Below are 20,132 nucleotides of genomic sequence, written 5' to 3' on the forward strand. Positions count from 1 at the left end.
GTGTTCAAATGCATTTTTAAAAACCTAATACAAAATCTTTGAGTCATATAAGAAGTTCTTAAATGATGATATTAGGTGGCATTTCTGCATAGGAAAAAGAAACACAAAGTCAAAAACAGTGACAAATGAGGCAAAAATGTATGCACTACGTTCATAGAGTTAATTTGCTTAAAATATACATCAATAAGAAAAGAACTAAGGATTAATCAGGAAAAGGAAGACAAACAGAAAGTTCTTATGTGCAGAACAAGCATTTAAATTCATGAAGATATAAAATGTCAGACAGTGATGAGCTACTGTGCGATCTATCAGGGTGAAAGGAAAGCAGGTGTATCCTTACTACCTGATTCAATGGCGTATTCTTTCCCTGGTGGAATAGAGAAGCTCTTGAGAAGATGGTGGACCTGGTCGCTCACATTGCAAAGCAGGTGCCCTCACTAATTGTACTTACAGGAGTCTACTCTACAGATGTCAAGAAGGAACCCAGGTTTTTCAAGTGAGAACTCCTTTACCTCACAAGGCAGCTTCAGGTGCTGCGCTAGCTGAGGGGAGGAGGGCGGAGCAGGCGCACCAAGCACATTTCCGAGTGTCACGGACAGTGGTGGTGCTTAGGGGAGAATAATCATGAAGTCTTTCCCTCTTGCTTCTATTCCAGGGAAGAGGGATTTCATGGAAACAAATCAGAAGCAGCTACAGAGAAACAGAAGTTAGGGTACCCTCCCATTGCGCCATTTCACTGCATGAAAGAGGATGTTCTTGCTCATGTGTTTGACAACGTGTGGAGCAAGGCTGTGGGCTGTATGGAGCAGTTGACGCGTAGTCACTGGGAGGGATGTGCTTCTGGTAAGGATCCTCATGACACCAGTGTGAAAATAACTATTGATGACTTACAGACCCCAGTCAGTCATTTGTATGTGTGTGCTGCTGCTCAAACCCAGCACCCTGTGTGTACTAGGCAAACACTACCACCAAGTTACAACACAACCCCTCTTCTGCTTTTTAATTTTGAGACAAGGTTTCTCTGAGTTAGGCAGGCAGGCCTTGAACTTATGACCCCCTGCTTCAGCCTCTTGAGTAGCTGGCATTGACCAGCCTGTACTATCAGGTCTGGCTCTAAGACGTCAGGGCTTAAATGCTTTACTAGAGCAGTGCTTAGAGAGGAGAGAGAGCGAAACCATTCTTTCTTTCCTGTCTGCACACACATAAACACACACACACACACACACACACACCACAACACTTCTAACACTAAGTGTATAGGGGTATCCCCACACTTACTTAATAGACTCTGATACACCATCTGAGTGCCCTCTTGCTCAGTTCTCATACTGTCTAGAAGAAGCTTTAGATCCAAGGGTTCAGTCCCACAGCTTAGCCATCCCACCTCGTACCTCGTGTGACACTTTGAAGCCTCAAGCTCTGATCTGGGCTTCTCGTCAAGCATTAGAAGTCACGGGAACCCTTTCTTAGGTTTGATCAATTTGCTGGAGTGGTGTACAGAACTCAGAAACGTAGGCTTGCTGGCTTGTAAAGAATACCACAAAGAATATGGATGAACAGCCAAACAAGAGGTGCAAAGGACAGTAAGGGAGACAGAAAGGGTGTATCCATACCACCCTCCAAGCACCTTCAAGTGTTGAGTAGTCTGGAAGGCCTTTATTTGGGTTTTTACAATCCTCATTATGTAAACATGACTGACTAAATAATTGGCCATTGATCAGTTCAACCTTCACAGGTCAGGGGAATAGGGCTAAAAGCTCCAAACCTGAACACACGGTTGGTTCCCACTGTCAATTAACTCTCTCCCTTGTCACTAACCTGAAACTCTTCAAACTCTCCCAACCACCATCCATATTTTCAGAACATAGGAAGATACTATTGCATTGAAGACTCCAAGGGTTTTAGGAACTATGTGCCAGAAACTAGGTAGAGACCAGATAAGTTTTTTTTTTTTTATATCAAATAAGTCTGATTAAAGTTGGTGTTTCTCACAGAGACTAGCAAAGAACTTAGTAAATATTTGAGCGTGGGTAGAGGAGTAATGAGGCCTCATCTGTGGTCATCAGAGTTTGTACTTTCTCCTCCGACACATCTGTGAGGAGGCCATGTAAGTAGTGCGTGCTTCTCAGACTGTCTGAGTGAAGAGTAGTTAACACACGTGACACCTCACGTACATGAAGTGGAAAGTTTGGGAAGTTCTGTTCTATGTAGTATATACCTGTGAAGCCCTCACCACAGTCAGTACAGTGACCATCCATCACTCCCAAAAGTTCATGTCCTTTATAAGCCCCTGTTTCTGTCATTATATGTTGTATATGTTCCCAAAAAAATGCTTCTGCTGAGAGAAGCCAGACAGAATATATGGTGGTTTGGATGAAAATGGCCCCCAGAGGCTCAGAGGAAGTGGCATTAGTTGAAAGGATTAGGACTTGTGGCCTTGTTGGAGTACATGTGGCATTGTTAGAGGAAATGTATCATTGGGGGTGGTCTTTGGAGTTTCAAATGCTTAAAGCCAGGCCTCTTCCTGTTGTCTGCCAATCCAGATGGAGAACTCTCAGCTCCTTCTTCAGCACTATGCTTGCCTGCGCACTGCCATGTTTCCCACCATGATGGTAATAAACCTGTGAACTGTAAGACAGCACCAGTTAAATGTTCTCCTCTGTTAGAGTTGCTGTGGCCATGGTGTCTCTTCACAGCAGTAACACCCTAACGAATACAGAGGACACACCACATAACTCCATTCTCACAGACATCTACAAAAGCTGACTAATTTGCAGTGACAGAAATTAGATGACTCCTCTGTTAGGTTCTTCCATTTCAGCATAAGGATTTGAGATTTAGCTACCTTGCTTTGTGCATCTGTAATTCCTTTTATTGCTGGGTGTTATTTCATGAAGCCACAGTTTATCAATTTACCTTTTGATGGGCATTTGAATTGCTTTCCACTTTAGCTGGTACAAACACTATAATGTACAAGAATTTAGGGGTACATTTTTCTGTTTCTCTAGGTAAATGACTAATACTAGAATGACTGGGTTATATGGTAAGATATATAAATATTTTGTTACAAATTATGTTTCTCTTTACCACTCAAACTATTTCAGACCTCACAGTTTTAAATAACACATAATATTATCTTACACATTTGTGGATTAGAAAGACTAGAACAACTTAATGAGTCCTTTGCTTAGGATCTCACAAGACTGAGGTCAAGATAGTGGCCAATGCTATGTTTTCCTGTGGAGGCTAAACTAAGAAAGGGTCCTCTTCTATTTCTGTGTATACAAGGATTGTATACAAATCCTTGTGACTGATTTTCATGGCAAGTTTATTTTTCAAAGACAGCCAGTCAAAAACAGAGTTAAGCAATTCATTTATTTATAACATCAGTTTCAGGAGGAGTCTCATGCCCGCTACTGAACTCCACAGGCACTTCATGCACATTGTACACGGACACCTAAAATAAACATAAATAATATCTTTATGTCTCTAATTATCCTCCTCTTCCTTTTATACTGCCAGTTTCCTAGCCTACTAAAAATGTTTAGGGATAAAAATTAACTCTAGAAATGGAAGAGGTGTGTACTGAAACAAACAAAAACTCACCATATGAAATTACAGAAGACCAAAACCTAAAGCAGCGTGGGAAAGATCGCCCGTGTCCATGGGTTGGAAGACGTCACACTGTTGAGGTGACAGTACTTCCAAGTAGATCTGTAGGTCTAGTGTGGTCCCTATCAAAACTCCAACGCCTGAGCGGAGCTGGGAGTGTGAACAGACAGATGCTGAGAGAGTGCTTGGCTCTCAGATGCAGAACCAGTCCAGCGGCGTGTTTGGGGAAATAGGCAAGCAGCTGCTGACGTCCTCTGGAGCTGCTCAGACCCTCCACCGCCAAAACAGTAGTGAGAAAGAACAAAGTCAGGAACTCACTTTTTGAATTTTAAAATACTTAAAATACGTCTTTTATTAAGACTAGCAAAGGAAGAGAGAGAGAGAAAAAAAAGACTACCAGGGGACAGATATATCCATGTGGTAAAAACAAACAAACCCCAACACCTACTCTGAAGGATTTTAACAGGGCTGCCTCCGGAGATTAGTCAGTGCAGGTGACGCCTTCCCGATAAATGCAGCTGGAGCAAGTGGATCCCATACAGAAAAAAAAGTCACCTTGGACCCTCACACCCCATTATTTACAAAAGCTAACTCAAAAGTGGATAAGCAGGCCATGGAACACTCAGTGGCTAAGGGCGCTTGCCCATCAGGCCTGACAACCGGAGGTCAGTCCTTGGAAGCTATATAAAGGAGAGAAACAAATCTAGCACGGTGTCCTTTGACTTCCACACTTGAGCGGTGGCACATGTATGTCCACAAACATTAAGATGGTGAAAGACAAACCACATACGATATATGATTATAATACATATGTATAATTATAATAATATACCTGATTAGGAGCTGGTATCCAGAGGAGAGAAAGAACTGCAACTTAATTTTTAAAAAGGACACAACCCAGTTTATAAAACTGGGCAAATGCCTTCAACAGATATTTCACCAAAGATCTAAAAATGGTCAGAAGTCATATGAAAAGATGGTGTAGATCAATTAATCATTAGGGGAATGCAGATAAAAAACACAGTGAAATGCCTCATTGTCCTCGCTAGGGTGTGTGTGTGCTCGCGAGTGTGTGTGCGTGCGTATATGTGTGCATGTATGTGGGGGGTGGGGTAGGTAAGAGATGACTTTTACTAAAATGTGAATCTTTTAAGAATAAACAAAATGGGGAAAGAATTGCAAAAATGGAGCCCTCTTGAATTGCTGGTGGAAATTAAAGATATACAGCCATTGTGGAAAGTTCCTAAAACGTTAAATTACCATATAACCTAGGAATTCCTCTACAAAGTATATTACCAAGGGGACTGAGAACCCTGTTTACACAAGAACCTCCACATGTGTGTTCATAGAGGCACTGTCAGAAAAAGACCTAAAGTGGAAACTCAGGTGTCCATCAGCTAATGGAGAAACACAGTGTTACATATGCATGTGTTATAGGGTAAATTGTGTGCCCTCTAAAGGTCCCCTGTTGACACTCTAGCCCTCAGTGTGCTTTTAGGGTATCTAGTGAGGTACTTGAGGCTAAGTGAGGCCGTGGGATAGCAGCACCATAAGTCAGTAGGCTGGTGTCCTTATAAGAAAATGAAGAGACACCAGAGATCTCTTTCTCTTTCCACACATGCACAGAGAAGAGGCCGAATGAGAACACAGCAAGCAGGTGGCCATCTGCAAGCCAGAAAGAAGCCATAAGAGAGCCCAGCCCTGATGGCAGCTTGATCTTGGACCCCAGAACTGTGAGAAAATAAGTGTCTATTGTGTATGCCACGCAGCCTGTGATCTTGTTAAAGCAACCCTGAGAGACTAGTACACCACACAGCAGAACATTATTCATCCATAAAAAGGAATTGAGTACCCATCCATTATTACAACATGGGTGAGCCTTGAAAATCTACCAAATGAAAGGAGACAGACAGTCACATATATTATTAATGTATTGTTTAATTCATGTAAGACATTCAGAGCAGACAAAAGCACAGACATAAAGTTGCAGGAGATGGAAAAAGAAGGGGCTTGGCGTGATGAGGGTTTCTAAATGGCACTGAGTGCTAGGGAAACTGCCATAACACACACTCACACACTCACACACACATGCACGCACGCACCATACACACACACACACCTCACCTGGGGCTGGAGAGGAGGCTCAGTGGTTAAGAGTATTTGCTGTTCTTGCAAAGAGTTGAGATCTTAGTGCCCACATGGTAAGTGGTTCACAATCATTTGTAACTCCAGTTCCAGAGGATCTTACGCCCTCTTCTGGCCTCCCTGTTTACTACATGCATGTGGTGCACAAACATGTAGACACTCAAACATATAAAAAAATTAATAAAATATTTGAAAGACTAGTCTGAATATGTTCTTTAATATTATTTGGGCACAGATCTGCTAGTTTTTCTTTTTGTATTTAAATTTCCTCTAGTCTATCAACAGTTTACCTCCTAGTACTTTAAAGATACTGTCTATGGCCTTCTGCTTTGCATTACTTCTAACAAGACACCTGATGTCATCTGTCCCTATATATCTGCCAAGACTTGGGTTGGAGGGCACACATCACCACACTCAGCCTTTGGTCACTTGCAATATTTTCTCCTTATTGCTAGTGTCAAGAAGTTTGATGATGTACTGTGATGTAGTTTTCTTTCTGTTTCTTCTGGGTGGAAGTGGCTGGATTTCCTGTTTCTGTACATCCAAGACGCTTTCATTGACATTTTCAGCTATTATTTCTTTATGTTTTTCCTTTTTCTAATCGTCTGTCATGACTTGGGGCACTTAGAAGTGGATCTGTCTCATTACAGAGCCCTCAAATAATTTAGGCCATCCTCTCTGAAGCTCATGCTGCCCTGGGTATGTGTACCACTGTGCTTTTGTTGTGTCTGTCTGCCTGGAATAGCCTCTGTCTCTCTCCTCCTCCCCCTTAATGCCCATACTCAAATCTATATTAATAAAATTATTTTTAATAAACCCCAACCTTGCTTGAAATTTCTTTTTTCCCCTTTGTTTTCTCTGTGACCCTGCATGCTGTGCCTTCTCATTCATCGGTCTCGTCTGCGCTTTAAGCTACTAACTTTATTCACTGTACGTCACTGGTGTGAGCTCAGAGTTGACCTGTAGGATCTTTATACTTCCATGCCTCCATCTCATAATTTGAAACAATAGAATAATGCTGGGTGTTTTATTACACGCCTGTATTGCCAATACTCAAAGGCTGAAGTAGAAGGATGCTGAGTTCAAGACCAACCTGGACTATGTAGTGAGACCCTGGCAAAAGGTGGGAGGTAGAGGAACTTGAAATCTGTCACTACCTGCGGTCTTCTGACACCCTCTCACTGTGAGCTGTAGTTTCCTGTCTTTTACTTTTGAGTTTTTGATCTTGGAAATTATCTTAGGCAATTGTAGGCCGTATCTTATTTGTTTACATTTCCAGGATTTGTTGCATTGTTATCCATTGTCCACTGTATGAGCGCACGCCCGTGTTTCATGGCTTTATTGGCTGTTGTAAGCAAGTGAGTGAGTAAAGCCTGTCACTGTTGCATCTTGTCCAGGAGCAAACGTCTAGCAAATAGGTTTTTGAAACCATACAGATCGGGCTCAAATTGACTAGGTAGCAGGGTACAAGTACTCTTAGTTGCTGAGCCATCTTTCCAGCCTCAAATCGAATACTTTTGAAGTGGGGATGTAGCTCAGTGTTAGAGCACTTTCCTAGCACGTGCTAGGTTCTGAGTTCAATACCAAATACTGCATACAAATAAAATAATTTTAAAGTAGATATTCCTGAATGAACAGCATCCAAATCCAGAATAGAATGCTACCGACACTCCAGAAGCCCCTCTTGACTTCCAACACCACAGATTAATTTTGTTTTAAATTTATGTAAGAATAAGCCAGGCGTGATGGTATATGCATATGATCCCAGCATAAGAGGCAAAGGAGGGGAATCGGGAGTTTCAACCCACTTAACTACATAGAACCCAACACTTCCCAAAGCTAGGAGTGGTGACATACCCCTTTAATCCCACCACTTGGGAGGCAGAAGATCGAAGCCAGCCTGGTCTACAGAATGAGTTCCAGGACAGTCAGGGCTATACAGAGAAACCCTGTCCCTCCTCCCTCCAAAATGAACAAACAAAAAGAAACCATTTCCCTAAACCAGGTATAGAGGGACACACCTTTACTTCTCAGTACTTGGGAGACAGAGACAGGAGAATCTCTGCGAATTCAAGGATACAAAGATACTATCTCAAAAATAAAAGAGAGAGAGAGAGAGAGAAAAGGAAAAGAAAAAAAAACCTTCCCTCAGTTATTTGGGTAGTTGATGGTTTTTGTGTATACACACACACATAGAATTGGTAGGTCATGTGATAAACTATGCCAATATCAGTAGCATCTCCCCCCAGATTTTTCTAATGTGACTTTATTTATGCATACTCTCTCAGCTATTGTGAATTCCAGTTGTCCAACCTTTGCTGTGTTTGTTGTTGTCTATGTGTATTCCCTTCTGAGATCCAAGAGAACAGAACTAATACTCTTCATTTAATGACCTGGTCAGGGCCAGTGAGAGGGCTCAGCAGGTAGAAATGTTTGTGTGCAAGCCTGATAACCTTTGTCCAATCCCCCAATCTCATGATGGGGCAAGAAAGAGCTGACTCCTTAACGTTGCTCTCTGACCTCTGCGCATGCCTACGCACTCGCCTTGGCATGTGCACACGCTCACTTCCCCACCCCTTCATAGACAAACCCAGTGGGAGATAAAGCAGCTGCTTAGCTTGTAGTGGCGCACACCTAGATCTTAGCACTTTGGTGGAGGAAGGAAGATGAGGAACTGAAAATCAGGCCTGGCAACATAAAACGCTATTTCTAAAATATAAATTCAGTGAGTTGACTTAAAGGCCCTGAAAGAGAGTGCCCTTTTGTCACACAGAGCCAGACAAACCCTTTTCCTTTTTTTTTTTTTTTTTTTTTTTTTTTTTGGTTTTTTGAGACAGGGTTTCTCTGTGTAGCTCTGGCTGTCCTGGAATTCACTTTGTAGACCAGGCTGGCCTCGAACTCAGAAATCCGCCTGCCTCTGCCTCCCAAGTGCTGGGATTAAAGGCGTGCGCCACCACACCCGGCTGACAAACCCTTTTCAAGGACAGTTATTCATTCTCAGTGCCACTTTGCTCTGCCCTCCAGACTAAAGGAAGCTGGGAACAGCCTGTAAAAGAACACTCCCGTACTTGGTGCAAAGATAACACTTGCATGCAGGGCTCCCATAGACCAAGTGGCTCTTTGCATGAGAGCAAACTGGCCTGGAACAAACCAATAGAGTGACATCTTCTCCCAGTACAGAAGGAGGGAAGCTAATCTAGTTTGCTTTTGTTGCTGTGATAAACACCATGACCAAAGGCAACTTGGGGAAGAAAGGGTGGAATTTGTCCTGGTCTTAGTCACCAGGGAAAACAAGGTAGGAACTGAAGCAAAAGCCATGGAGTAGTGCTGCCTTCTGGTTTGTTCTCCATAGCTTGTTCAACCTTTCTTTCCCCTTTTTTTTTTTAAGATTATTTTTATTTTATTTTTATGTGTACATGTATTTGCCTGCATGCATGTCTATGCACCATTTGCATGCAATATTTGTAGAGGCCAGGAAGGTGGTGTGAGACCCCCTGAGACTAGAGTTATAAGCAATTTTGAGCCATCTAGCAGTCTTAACCTACTTTCTTATACACCCCAGAATCATTTGTCCAGGGGTAGCACCACCCACATCAATCATTAATCCAAAAAAATGCTGCAGATCCATATCTATAAACCAGTCATATGGAAGCAGTTCCTCAATTGAGTTCCCTCTTTCCAGGTGACCCTAAATTGTGTTGACAAAAAAACTAGCCTGCAGTTTAGTCACGTGACAATCTGTTCTGCTTTATGTTTGTCTGTAAGCCAAAAGTGTATAAAACTGAGTAGTGCAACCAGTGGTTTTTATGTGCATTAGTTTTTTGTCTGCATATGTCTGTGTAAGGGTGTCAGATCCCCTGGAATTAGAGTTAAAGACAAGTGTGAGCTGCTGTGTGGGTGTTAGGAATTGAACCCAGGTGCTCTGGAAGAGCAGCCAGTGCTCTTAACCACTGAACCATCTTTCCAGCCCATAACCGGTGTTCTTACCGCTCACAAGTGCAGATGGATAAGAAGGGCCTCAGTTTCTTGCAGGAGCTTCAGCATTTGTTTGCACATAAAACTTAATTCCCTGCCATCCTCACCCAGGGCACTTTGGCTCAGCCATGCTAAAGATACACAGAGCTAACTAGAGCCCTCGGAGGCCTCAGAGCTTCTGTTTGTTACAGTTCTCAATCACTAGGAAGAAAATACTTAGCTTTAAATCATTACCATGGCTTGACCCTGACTTGCTAATGGGGAACAAGGTTCACTGCTAATTGTTTATAAAGAGATGGACCACCTCTGAGTTAGATAGTGAACCAAATGATGATAATGGAAACGATTTAGAGGCAGGGAAGACTACAAGAGTTCATACTGGTTTCACTGGGAAACATGATTTGTCCTCAAGCTCATTTTTAATTATACTTAATGTTGAAAAGTGCAGAAATCCCAGTTCATGGTGGTGAGGCTCTGAGAGTAAAGGAGCTTGCTGCCAAGGCTGCCAGCCTGAGTGTGAGTCCCCAGAGCCCACCTGGTGAAAGGAGCCAGCTGTCAAGGTGTCCTCTGATAGGACTCCCTAGGAGCCCCACGGTACAGGTACATGCATACAAAGAAATGGAATGCAAAACAGTTCTTGGTTTGTTTTTTCCAGACAGGGTTTCTCTGTGTAACCCTGGCTTTCCTGGAATTCACTCTGTAGACCAGGCTGGCCTCGAACTCACAGAGATCTGCCTGCCTCTGCCTCCCAATTGCTGGGACTTGTACCACTACCACCCCAGCTGAACTACAAAAATTTTGAATACCAGTTTGTTTTTAAAATAGTGCAATGTAATTTGGCAGTTAACGACATTAATGCTGTGAACATCCTTACACATTTCTTTACATGTGTAAAGTGCGCTTACCAAGGTGGAGGGTTGGTCACTGTTCAGTAGACAACAGTTATCCAAAGTGATGGTGACTCTAGTGCCACTGCTCGGACACAAGTTCTGTGCTCAGTCTTGTCAATCTTCTTCTTCTAGCTCTAATTTTTTTGTTTGTGTATAAAAAGATATTTTTGTGCACGTTTTAAAACTAAGGTATAATTTGCATACAGAAGAAACTTTCAGCATTTACTTAAGATTGTCCCTTTTTTACATTTGTGTGTGTGTGTGTGTGTGCGCGCGCGTGCAAGTGCATATGCTGGCGCTGCAGAGCCCCAGGAGGTTGAGACCCCTAGAGCTGTGGTTTCAGGTGCTTGTAAGCTGCCTGATGTGGGTGCTGGGAGCCAAACTCTGGGTCCTCTTAGAGAGCAGCAGGTGTTGCTAACTATGGAGCTGTCTCTGCAGCCCCAGATTTCATGTCTTTAACCCTCTGCTCACATTTTTGTTTAGGGGGTTTTGTAGATTTATTGTGTTTTCTAAAATTTGCTTTTTATAGTTTGCACTTACTCATATATTCAGGGTGTTATGGTTTTGTTTTGTTTTTTTTTTTTCCAGTTGGTTGGTTTGTGAGACAGTCTTTGGTGTACATTTGGTGTCTGTCCAGAGCTGATAGTGCTATGGCGCATGCCCTGTTTCCAGGGCACTTGCTCTCCTTGTAGAAAACATGATTTTTAACGCTCTCTAGTTTCATTGGCATTGTCTGTGGGACCTGAAGTCAGGATTAATGATCTCAAGGTTCTAGAGTTAGACTGCTGCATACAGCATTTTAAGAGTCCCATGGTATTGCCGCTTATGGCCACCACATTGGGCAGCACTGATGTAAAACGTTCCAAAGGTTGTCATAGATCTCAGCTTACCCTCTGCTTGGTACCACCAGCCATTGTCAGCACGGAACCACTTTAAACTGCACTCTGAGCTTGCGGGTTATAACTACACGGGTGTATGCAGGTGAGCTGCAGATCTAAGGGAAGCCTTTCTTGAGACTACTTAGCTGTCAGGGAGATTTTTCTCTCAGAACTTTACATCAGAAGATGCCTATGGATAATAGATCCTGTTCCTTTGCTCAGATGATGAGAGTAACGTTGAAATTACCAGACTGGATTCAGGAAGTCCCTATGTGCTGAACGAACAGCATCCTTTGGTCTTACCTCGAGTGCCGCAGTCTAAAGTGCCGTCTATCACCTCAAGTCCGGTAAGCCCCAGAGCGGATTGTGAGAATCCAGCACTGTTCTTGCCACAGGAAGCTTGCTTGGGTGTTTGCCTTGGTTGCCTTATTTCTAGCCAGAAATTTCATAACAACATACTTATTTGAGAGAGGGTTTCATTGTGTAGCCCATCCTTGAACTCACAATCCCCCTGCCTCAGCTTCTCAAGTGCTGGGATTAGAAGTGGTTACTGCTAGTTTTTGAGAGAAAGAAGGAAAAAATATTTAAGACAAAAGAGGTGACATTAGAACAACTGGAATTTAGGTTATTAAATAGGCCATGGGGAGACATGCACCTTGAACTTCTGGCTACTGTCAGATGGCTGGTACAGGAAGATTACCTGAGCCATCGCTTCAAGCCAGCCTGTGCAACACAGAGAGACACTGTCATAAAAATTTAAAAATACAAAAGCAAAAAAGCCCAACCAACCAACCAAAAAGAGAGAGAGAGAGAGAGAGAGAGAGAGAGAGAGAGAAAGAGAGAGAAAGAGAAAGAAAACTCAGAAAGAACAGTGACTGGAACCAGTGCTCCAGGCTAGTTAAAAGTAAGTAAGAGTTCAGGACATGCGCAGATAAAAAAGACCATTACTTTGCACTTATTTTTTTTTTTTTTTTTTTGGTTTTGCGAGACAGGGTTTCTCTGTGTAGCCCTGGCTGTCCTGGAACTCACTTTGTAGACCAGGCTAGCCTCGAACTCAGAAATCCGCCTGCCTCTGGCACTTATTTTTTCTATTGTTCCAAATTTTGCTTGTGATTTACTATTCAGGTTTTCTTTTCCCTTGTAAGCAATAATAATGTTCCTCTCTCCCCTGAGAGTGACCATTAAGTGCTCTCATCTGAATTGATGAGCTTTCACTTAGAAATACAGAACAACAAAGAACCCTGTTCTCTTGACAGTGCCCTCTGGGGGCTACTGGCCAACTCTTCTAAAAGTTAAGGCACAAGGCGGGGGATGGATAAATAACCTAACTGGAAACACTAACTTTGCAAACTTAGCAAATCGAGCAGGTATCTTCACCAACCACTGTCTGCTTTTGACATAGATGAGTTTCTGTCAAGCAAGCGGTCATCAGCCAAACGTGAGTGGCCTCTTGATTCATGGGATGCCTCTACAGCCAAGGAATCTCTCCCTGATGGACAAGCTCCTGTAAGAAGCTCAAGTTGGAACACATTCAGAGCTTAAGTAGAATGCTGAGGAAAAGGGAAAGCAGCTCGGTTATCTCTGCGCCGCCAAGTGCCAGACACATCCAGGGAGAACACATTTAAGGGGCAAGGTCTCTCTGCCTGAGAACTGGTAACTGGGTACCCGACCTGTCCTCATACAGCCTCGTGTGGCTAAGAGTCACGTGAGAGCTGCCCGGATGGAGTGCTGTGTAGTCCCAAAGGAGAAGACTCTCTGATGAGTCTGTGTCTAGGGATTCAGATGATCAAGAGTTGGAGATGGGAATTATTAAATACTTAGGAAGAAGCAGACCGTTTTGGTTTAGAAGTGTAAGATGTCAGAACTTAAGTGCTTGGTGGCCAGAGGGATCGCTTAGTGACTATAGGTGCCCACTACCAAGCCTGACAACCTGAGTTTGGTTCTGGGGACCTACATGATGGAAGGAAACTGGCTTTCAAAGAAGTATTCTCCGACCACACACACACACTGACATGTGCATGCCCACACACAGAAAAGGAATTTTTTGTGGGGGCGGGGGAGAGACTGTTTCTCTATGTAGCTTTGGCTGTCCTGGAACTCACTCTATAGACTAGGATGGCCTCTACTCAGATCCACCTGTTTCTGCCTCCTGAGTTGTAGAATTAAAGGCATACACCAACACATCTGGCTCACAAAAAAGTAATTTTTTTAGAACTTCAATGCTTCCAATCAAAGATCATCGACAATATTGTTAGATTATTATTTATGAATAAATGTGATCAGCTGTGAATGTCACATTGGTACTTGTCCATGTGTTGTACATGACCACTGTAATTGGGCATCATAATTTACGCTGTGTTCACTAGGTTACCTCTGGGTTGGGTTTACTATGCAGAAAGGCACTATATGTATTTTGCATAGGTCATTTTTGAGGACATATAGTCATATTTCTCTTGAGTCAATACCTAGAAGCAAGAAGATGCCAAACAGGTGTGTGCTTAATATTTGAGAAACTGCCAAAGTACCCAACAGTCTCACCAGCAAAGCTAGCTTCATCTGGGGACCATGCATTAGGGGCTGAGGCAGACTCCAGTCAGAAGGAACGGAGAGTAAGGAACACACCAGAACTCAGGCAAGAGCTGTGGGGTCTGCAGTCAGCACTAGTGCAGGATCACAGCGGAGCTCGTGATCTCTCTCAAGCATTCCATCCCCACCATTCAAAGGAGGACGAAGGACGGGGAATAGCAGATAATGTAGCAACAGGAATCAAAGTAAAAACATGAATTCCAAGCTCAGGACATTTGTTTTATGGGAAATATGAGTTTCTTTTGGGTTCTGTTTTGAGTAATGGGCCACCTAGAGAGAATGTGGAAGAGACCAGATTCGGCGACTGACTTAAAGGTCACCTAGCAAGAGATGGCAGTTGAACCCACAGACAGAAGAGGAGGCGACAGAGTGGGACATTGATGGAGAGCAGCTACTTCCTGCAGGGATCCACTGCTCTGCTCCTATTGGGCAGCATGTGGCTGGGACCTTTTGATTGTTCCCAGCTTCAAGGCTCCAGACTAAACTGTAATTAGGTTCCAATGAGCCAGCAGTTTAGACGTTTCTCTTATCTGTGTGTTTAAATGGTTTGTTTCCACCATGTGTGCAGTGTCCACAGAACTCAGAGGAGGGTTTTGGATCCCCGCCAACTTAACTCACTATCCTCAATATGAGAATGAGAGCTACAGTGACGCCTCAGTATCTAACCCTGAAGATACTTTGTCAGCTCAGAAAGTGCTTCCCATCCTGTAGGCCCCTGAGTCAGAAGCACTGAGTCAGCCTTGCCTTTCCTAGAACTGAACAAGTGACTGTGCAAGTGGGTCATGGGCGCTTTCCCAAATCTCCATCCTAGGAAGCTAGAGTTAAAACAGGTCATTGTCATGGACAGACACACTACAATCCATGCACTTGACAGGCCAGCAGAAGGATCTCAAATTCCAGCCTGGCCTAGGCTGTGTAACAAGCCCCCACATCTTAAAAACAGCCTCTCACTCTGAATCTTAGGTAAGCTTCTGGAAGCCAGTTTGCCCTTTTCTTCCCTGAATGTCTCAGGCTCTTTACCCTGAGCCCTGTCTTCTTCTACATAGTGATTTTCATTGTGGGTTTCTGATTTTGCCACTAGAGATCTTGATGACAAGCTACTTACGAGGCCTGGGTCCAGTTCCGTCCTTTCAAACCGAAATTGGCCAAACCGTGCCATGGAGCTTAGTACATCATCTTTGTCATATACAACGCAGTCTGCCAGGAGGCGCAATCCCCCACCACGTACCCTTCATCCGATCAGCACAAGCCACTCACGCGCTGGAACACCATGGCCTGTAGAAGAAATCCTCAGAGGACCCCGGGTGTAGGTTTCAAATGCAGACTCTGGGAACCTGGTAAAGCTAGTGTCAGTAATTGTGAGAATCGTCATAGAACAGGCTTCAGTAGAAGACTAGACTGAGGCTGTGCCCAAAACTAAGACCACGCAGTCATACAGTGTGCTGTCTGCAGGTTTAGTCCAACTCAGAGTTTTACTTAAGTTTTGGTGAAATACAAAACTGGATGAGATTATTCTGTTGATACAGCTGAAGAGTTATATTTGTGAAATTTAAGAGAGAAAGGGAAAAATCCCTCTTTGCTGCCCCTATTCTGAAAATCTGGGTGGCTTCAAGCCTCCTGAGCACACTGACTTTACTAAGTTTCTCATCACTTTGTGTTGTTACAACTTTACTTTTGCATATCGGTTTTGCTGCTGGGATCTTCAGTCCAGTGACAGCAGACACACTGTCTTCTCCCTCTCCAATGACCTTGGGTCGGAACAATCTGCTGCCACCTATTGGAACAGTTGAAGTAGAACACCTGAGCGCCATGGGGCCACAGCGGCCAACAGTAAGCCTTTCACCCCGCCTTCCCGGGCTTACTCTGAGCTCTCACCAGCAGTAGTTCTGTAGGACTTACCTTGAACCACACTCTCCTCTGACAAAAACAAACCGGGTTCTAGGCCATGGCAGCGAAGTTGGAGCTGCTTAGGAGTGGGTACCACAGCAGCTGATGTTGGGCCAGGGTTACTATGGAACAGGTGCAGCTCCCAGGACACAGCTGTTTCTGTGACTTTCGTCTCCTCTGCAGAAATCCCATGGTGACTCCAGCCGAGCCCGAAGTGCAGTGGTAGACGAGCCTAACCAGCAGCCCCAAGAGAGGCTCCTTTTGCCTGTCTTCTCTAGACCCAACACAACTCAGTCGTTTCTGGTAAAGTGCTTCCTGTTTATCTGGTTTGGAGGGGTTGACACAGTGTCTCAGACAGCCCATGCTGCTCTTGAACTCCTAATCCTGCCTCAAGCTCCTATTTGTCTTTGATAATTTGGGAAAGAAGGGGGGGGGTATGTTTGGCAAACTTAGGACTTATCTAGTGGCTTGATTAACTCAAATAGTTGGATGTTCTAATGATAAAATACCATTCTAGGTATATCTTCCTAAAATTCTAAGTGGTGCCCTGCCTCATTCTTTTGGTGGTAAAATGCCCTACTTATAAAATAAAAATCTCAGCAGCATACTCTGAACATAAGCACACTACAAGCACCACTGCCCCCTGCTCTACCTGCCTGTGCTGTCCTCCCTGCTCCTGTACACTTTACACAGTAAAGTGGGGTCAGGTGGAGGACTCGGAGTGTGAGCTGAGTTGACCCTCTTTCTGATGGCTGTGTTAAATGCTGACGCTTGCCTTCTCAATTGTCGTGCACTTACAAGCCCTTTTACTTTTAAGGAAGTACTTGAAAAATTCCTGAGGACTGGGGCCATGTGACCTTGCACACCTGTAGGTCAGTACGTGGTTCCTACCTCATCTGCTTTGTGGCAAGAGGGCTTGCCAAGCACAGGGAAATGATTGAGCTCACACCGAGTGCTTAGCCAGGGATTCTGTGTCCTGCTCCAGTTTGCAGAATGGCAACATCTGTAGCTCATGTACCCAACCTGACCCTTGGACCATCTACTAACAGTGGTGGGAGCTTGTATTTCTATGTTTTACAGGGTTCCCACAACAAATGACCACAACGTGGGCAGCCAAAACAACAGAAATGTATCACTCTTACAGTAACAGAAACTGGGAGCTCTCTGTAAGCTTTAGCGAACCTTTCTTGCCTCTCTAAAGCTTCTGTGGTTGCCTGCAATGCTTGGGCAGCCTAGCCTAATAGATAAACCCCAGATCTCAGTGAGAAACCCTGTTGCCAAAACAAGGTGGGCAGCTCCTGAGAACCACACCAAAGGTGGGACCCTGCCATGTGCACTCGTGTGGGCACACACTCACACTGCTCATAGGCACAAAGAGGAAGTAATTTTAAAAACAGTTGGGGTTAGAGAGCTAGCTCAGTGGTTAAGACATTTGGGGTTAGAGCTAGCTAAATGGTTAAAAAATTGTGTTTTCGATTCTCAGCACCCACATGGCAGCTCACAATGTAACTTCCTGGTGATACATGCAGTCAACATGTTTATTACAATAAAATAAAAATGAAAAGATAGCAGCCATTGAATTTATAGTCCACTCTAAAACAGTAGTTCACCTTGATTACTCATGCGAAGAAATGGGTTTCCAAAAATAGTCACATTCACAAGTTCCAAGATGATGTGAGTTTTGAAGGGCACTATTCAACTCAGAATTTCCTGACGCTTGAGTTAGGCGGAAAGGCACAGAAAAAGCCAAAAGAGAAACGAAGCCCTGGCCCATAGGTTCACTGTAAATCCTGGAAGCCTAAGAGCATCTGAACGGTCTCATAATTAGAGTCAGAACATTTGTTAAGCCGTGTTTATGTTCTATATGTTCTTTCCTTTCAAAATTTAATTTTAGTTGCCTTAGGAATAAAACTGAACATATGAAAACACTTCAAAGTCTCTTTAAAAAATAAGTTTATTATAACAGTAAAAATTGCCTGCCTTAGCATCATTTTCCCCATGTCCTACCATAAAGATTAAGTAGCAGCTCGATATAACTGAAAGTATGCGTGCTGAGCCTTAGGCCTGGAGCTGTTGGCTATAACCTTGTTCCTTGGTGCTTTTGTCTAGGCTCGGAGTCAGTAAACCTCAGCCCATGAGCCCTGGAAGGGCTACTGCCTGGTTTTGAAAATAAAGCTTTATTGAAGAAAAGTCACCAAGCTTCTACTTTTTACTTTTTCGACAGCCATGTTAAGCCGCTCCAATCACTACCATGTGGTCCCTAAAGCAATCTGCTAATCTCTCATCTTTCTGTTGTTTTGGCTGCCCACGTTGTGGTCATTTGTTATGGGAGCCCTGTGAAACAGACAACTACAAGCTCCCACCACTGTTAGTAGATAGTTCAAGGGTCAGGTTGGGTACATGAGCTACAGATGCTGCCATTCTGAAAACTGCTGCAGAAGATGGACTCTCTAGGTACTTTCCCCTCACAACAGTGTTGATTCTATTTAAATGGCACCCTGTAACCTCCGATGGCATTATCTTGACCAGCTATGGTGTTGCAAACCTGCAATCCCAACACAGTGGAGTCAAAATAAAATATCTTTTTCTATCTGATTGCAACATTACACCATATGGATTTGTAAATGCTAACGTTTTCTTAAAGACGAAGTAATACAGTTGTAGTACATGAAGTTCCTACAAGTTAGCAAATTGCTTTGTGACCATCTATCTAGCTTGGAGTACTCGGAATTCAATACAGGTTGGCAGATGAGTTTTTCATTGTTAACGTTAAGGTTTTCCTCTGTGTGGTGGTTTGAGTGAGATGTTCCCCATAATCTACGGCATTTGAGTACTTTGTCCCTAGCCAGTGAGGCTATTTGGGCAGTTGAGGTATGGCCTGTCTGGAGGAAGTTTTATCAACTGAGGGTGTGTGAGAGTTTAAGACTCCCACCAATTGCTAGATAGATGTCTGCTTCCAGCTTGCAGTTGAAGATGTGGCTTCTCAGCTGTTCCTGCCACCATGCTTTCTGCTTCTCTGCCTTGATGGACTCAACAAACTGTTCCTTCTTTTGGTCGCTTTGCTCATGGTGTTTTAACAAAGCAGCAGAAAAGGAAGGAATATACTCTGTAAGCCTCAGACAAGTATCTTTTGAGCTACATCCTAAGATGCCTTTTCTCTTCTTTTAGCCAGACACACAGTACCGAAGTTCATGTGCATCTGAGTATCCTCATCAGGCCCGACCTGGCAGGGGCTCTGCAGGTACAGATGGGCTGCAGCTCTTGCTTTTATCTTCTTTATTCCTACATATCTTCCTTTCCTGCAGGCTTCTCTAGACTTAGTTGTCCCCCATCTAGGGAAATCATCTTAGCATCATAATGGGTATAAAAGAAAGGCCAACTGCTCAAAGACAAAAAAGTTCCTGATTTCTGTTTTGTTTTTAATAACAAGTAAGTTGATCTTTAAGGTAAATACTGTTTGTTTTTAACAAAAATATTTGAGGGACCAGAAAAAAAAATAGCTCAGTGGTTTTAAGAGCACTTGTTCTTCCAGAGAGCCTAAGGTTCTAGCATCCATGTCAGGCAACTCACATCCACCTGCACGTCCAGTTCCGAGAGCTCAGACTCCCTCTTCTGGCACCCACACCTGTACCTGTACACAAGTGGCATACACTCACAGGCACACACACATATGCATAAGTAAATTTTTTTTTTTTTTTTGATTTTCAAGACAGGCTTTCACTGTGTAGCCTGGCTGTCCTGGAACTCATTCTGTGGACCAGGTTGGCTGGCCTCTGCCTCCTGAGTGCTAGAATTAAAGGCATATGCCACCACTATCCAGCATCTTTTTTTTTTTTTTTAAGCTTCCAATCTAGTTACTATATTCAGCTACACTTTGAGTAAGATGTTAATTAGTTTTAACACCTAAGTTGTTGAAATGAGCATCTCAGTTTTTAATGAGTAGGTTCTCAGCAAAACTAGGCTACAGCTTTGGTTTTGTTTTGAGACAAAGTCTCAATTATTCAGTCCTGACAGCCCTGGAACAACTATGCAGACCAGGCTGGCCTTGAAATAGCAAGAGATCTTCCTGCCTCTGCCTCCCCAGTGCTGAGACTAAAAGTATGTGACACCACACTCAGCTTTCTTTTACTTCTTAGACTCTAGCAGTTTTCTAAATAGG

At 43.5% G+C, this 20,132-nt stretch overlaps 1 protein-coding gene and 1 long non-coding RNA gene across 22 annotated transcripts in view; one reads left to right on the plus strand and one right to left on the minus strand.

Moving 5' to 3' along the window:
• The window catches only part of Fam149b (family with sequence similarity 149, member B), a 35,334-nt gene that overhangs the window by 14,450 nt on the left and 752 nt on the right, over positions 1–20,132 (plus strand). For 6 of the 21 annotated variants that reach the window (NM_001024512.2, NM_172379.3, XM_006518330.1 and 3 more), the window contains 7 exons: positions 656–843; positions 11,723–11,847; positions 12,903–13,006; positions 15,168–15,392; positions 15,793–15,916; positions 16,157–16,276; positions 19,142–19,214. In NM_001024512.2, coding sequence (NP_001019683.1) covers positions 656–843; positions 11,723–11,847; positions 12,903–13,006; positions 15,168–15,392; positions 15,793–15,916; positions 16,157–16,276; positions 19,142–19,214 — 959 coding nt within the window. Of the gene's footprint in view, positions 1–655; positions 844–3,008; positions 3,044–5,238; positions 5,958–11,722; positions 11,848–12,902; positions 13,007–15,167; positions 15,393–15,792; positions 15,917–16,156; positions 16,277–16,790; positions 16,846–19,141; positions 19,215–20,132 lie in introns of those variants that run through there. The other 15 variants (XR_001781077.2, XR_001781074.1, XR_003950809.1 and 12 more) reach the window with 10 other exon arrangements.
• On the minus strand, positions 1,642–6,708 carry Gm30054. Its single transcript, XR_383232.4, has 2 exons — positions 3,607–6,708; positions 1,642–3,457 (listed from the first exon to the last, which is right to left on the minus strand). It is a non-coding gene; the product is annotated as a predicted gene, 30054 (long non-coding RNA).

The sequence above is a fragment of the Mus musculus genome, chromosome 14 (genome assembly GCF_000001635.26).
Source record: "Mus musculus strain C57BL/6J chromosome 14, GRCm38.p6 C57BL/6J".
Classification (NCBI taxonomy): Eukaryota; Metazoa; Chordata; class Mammalia; order Rodentia; family Muridae; genus Mus; species Mus musculus.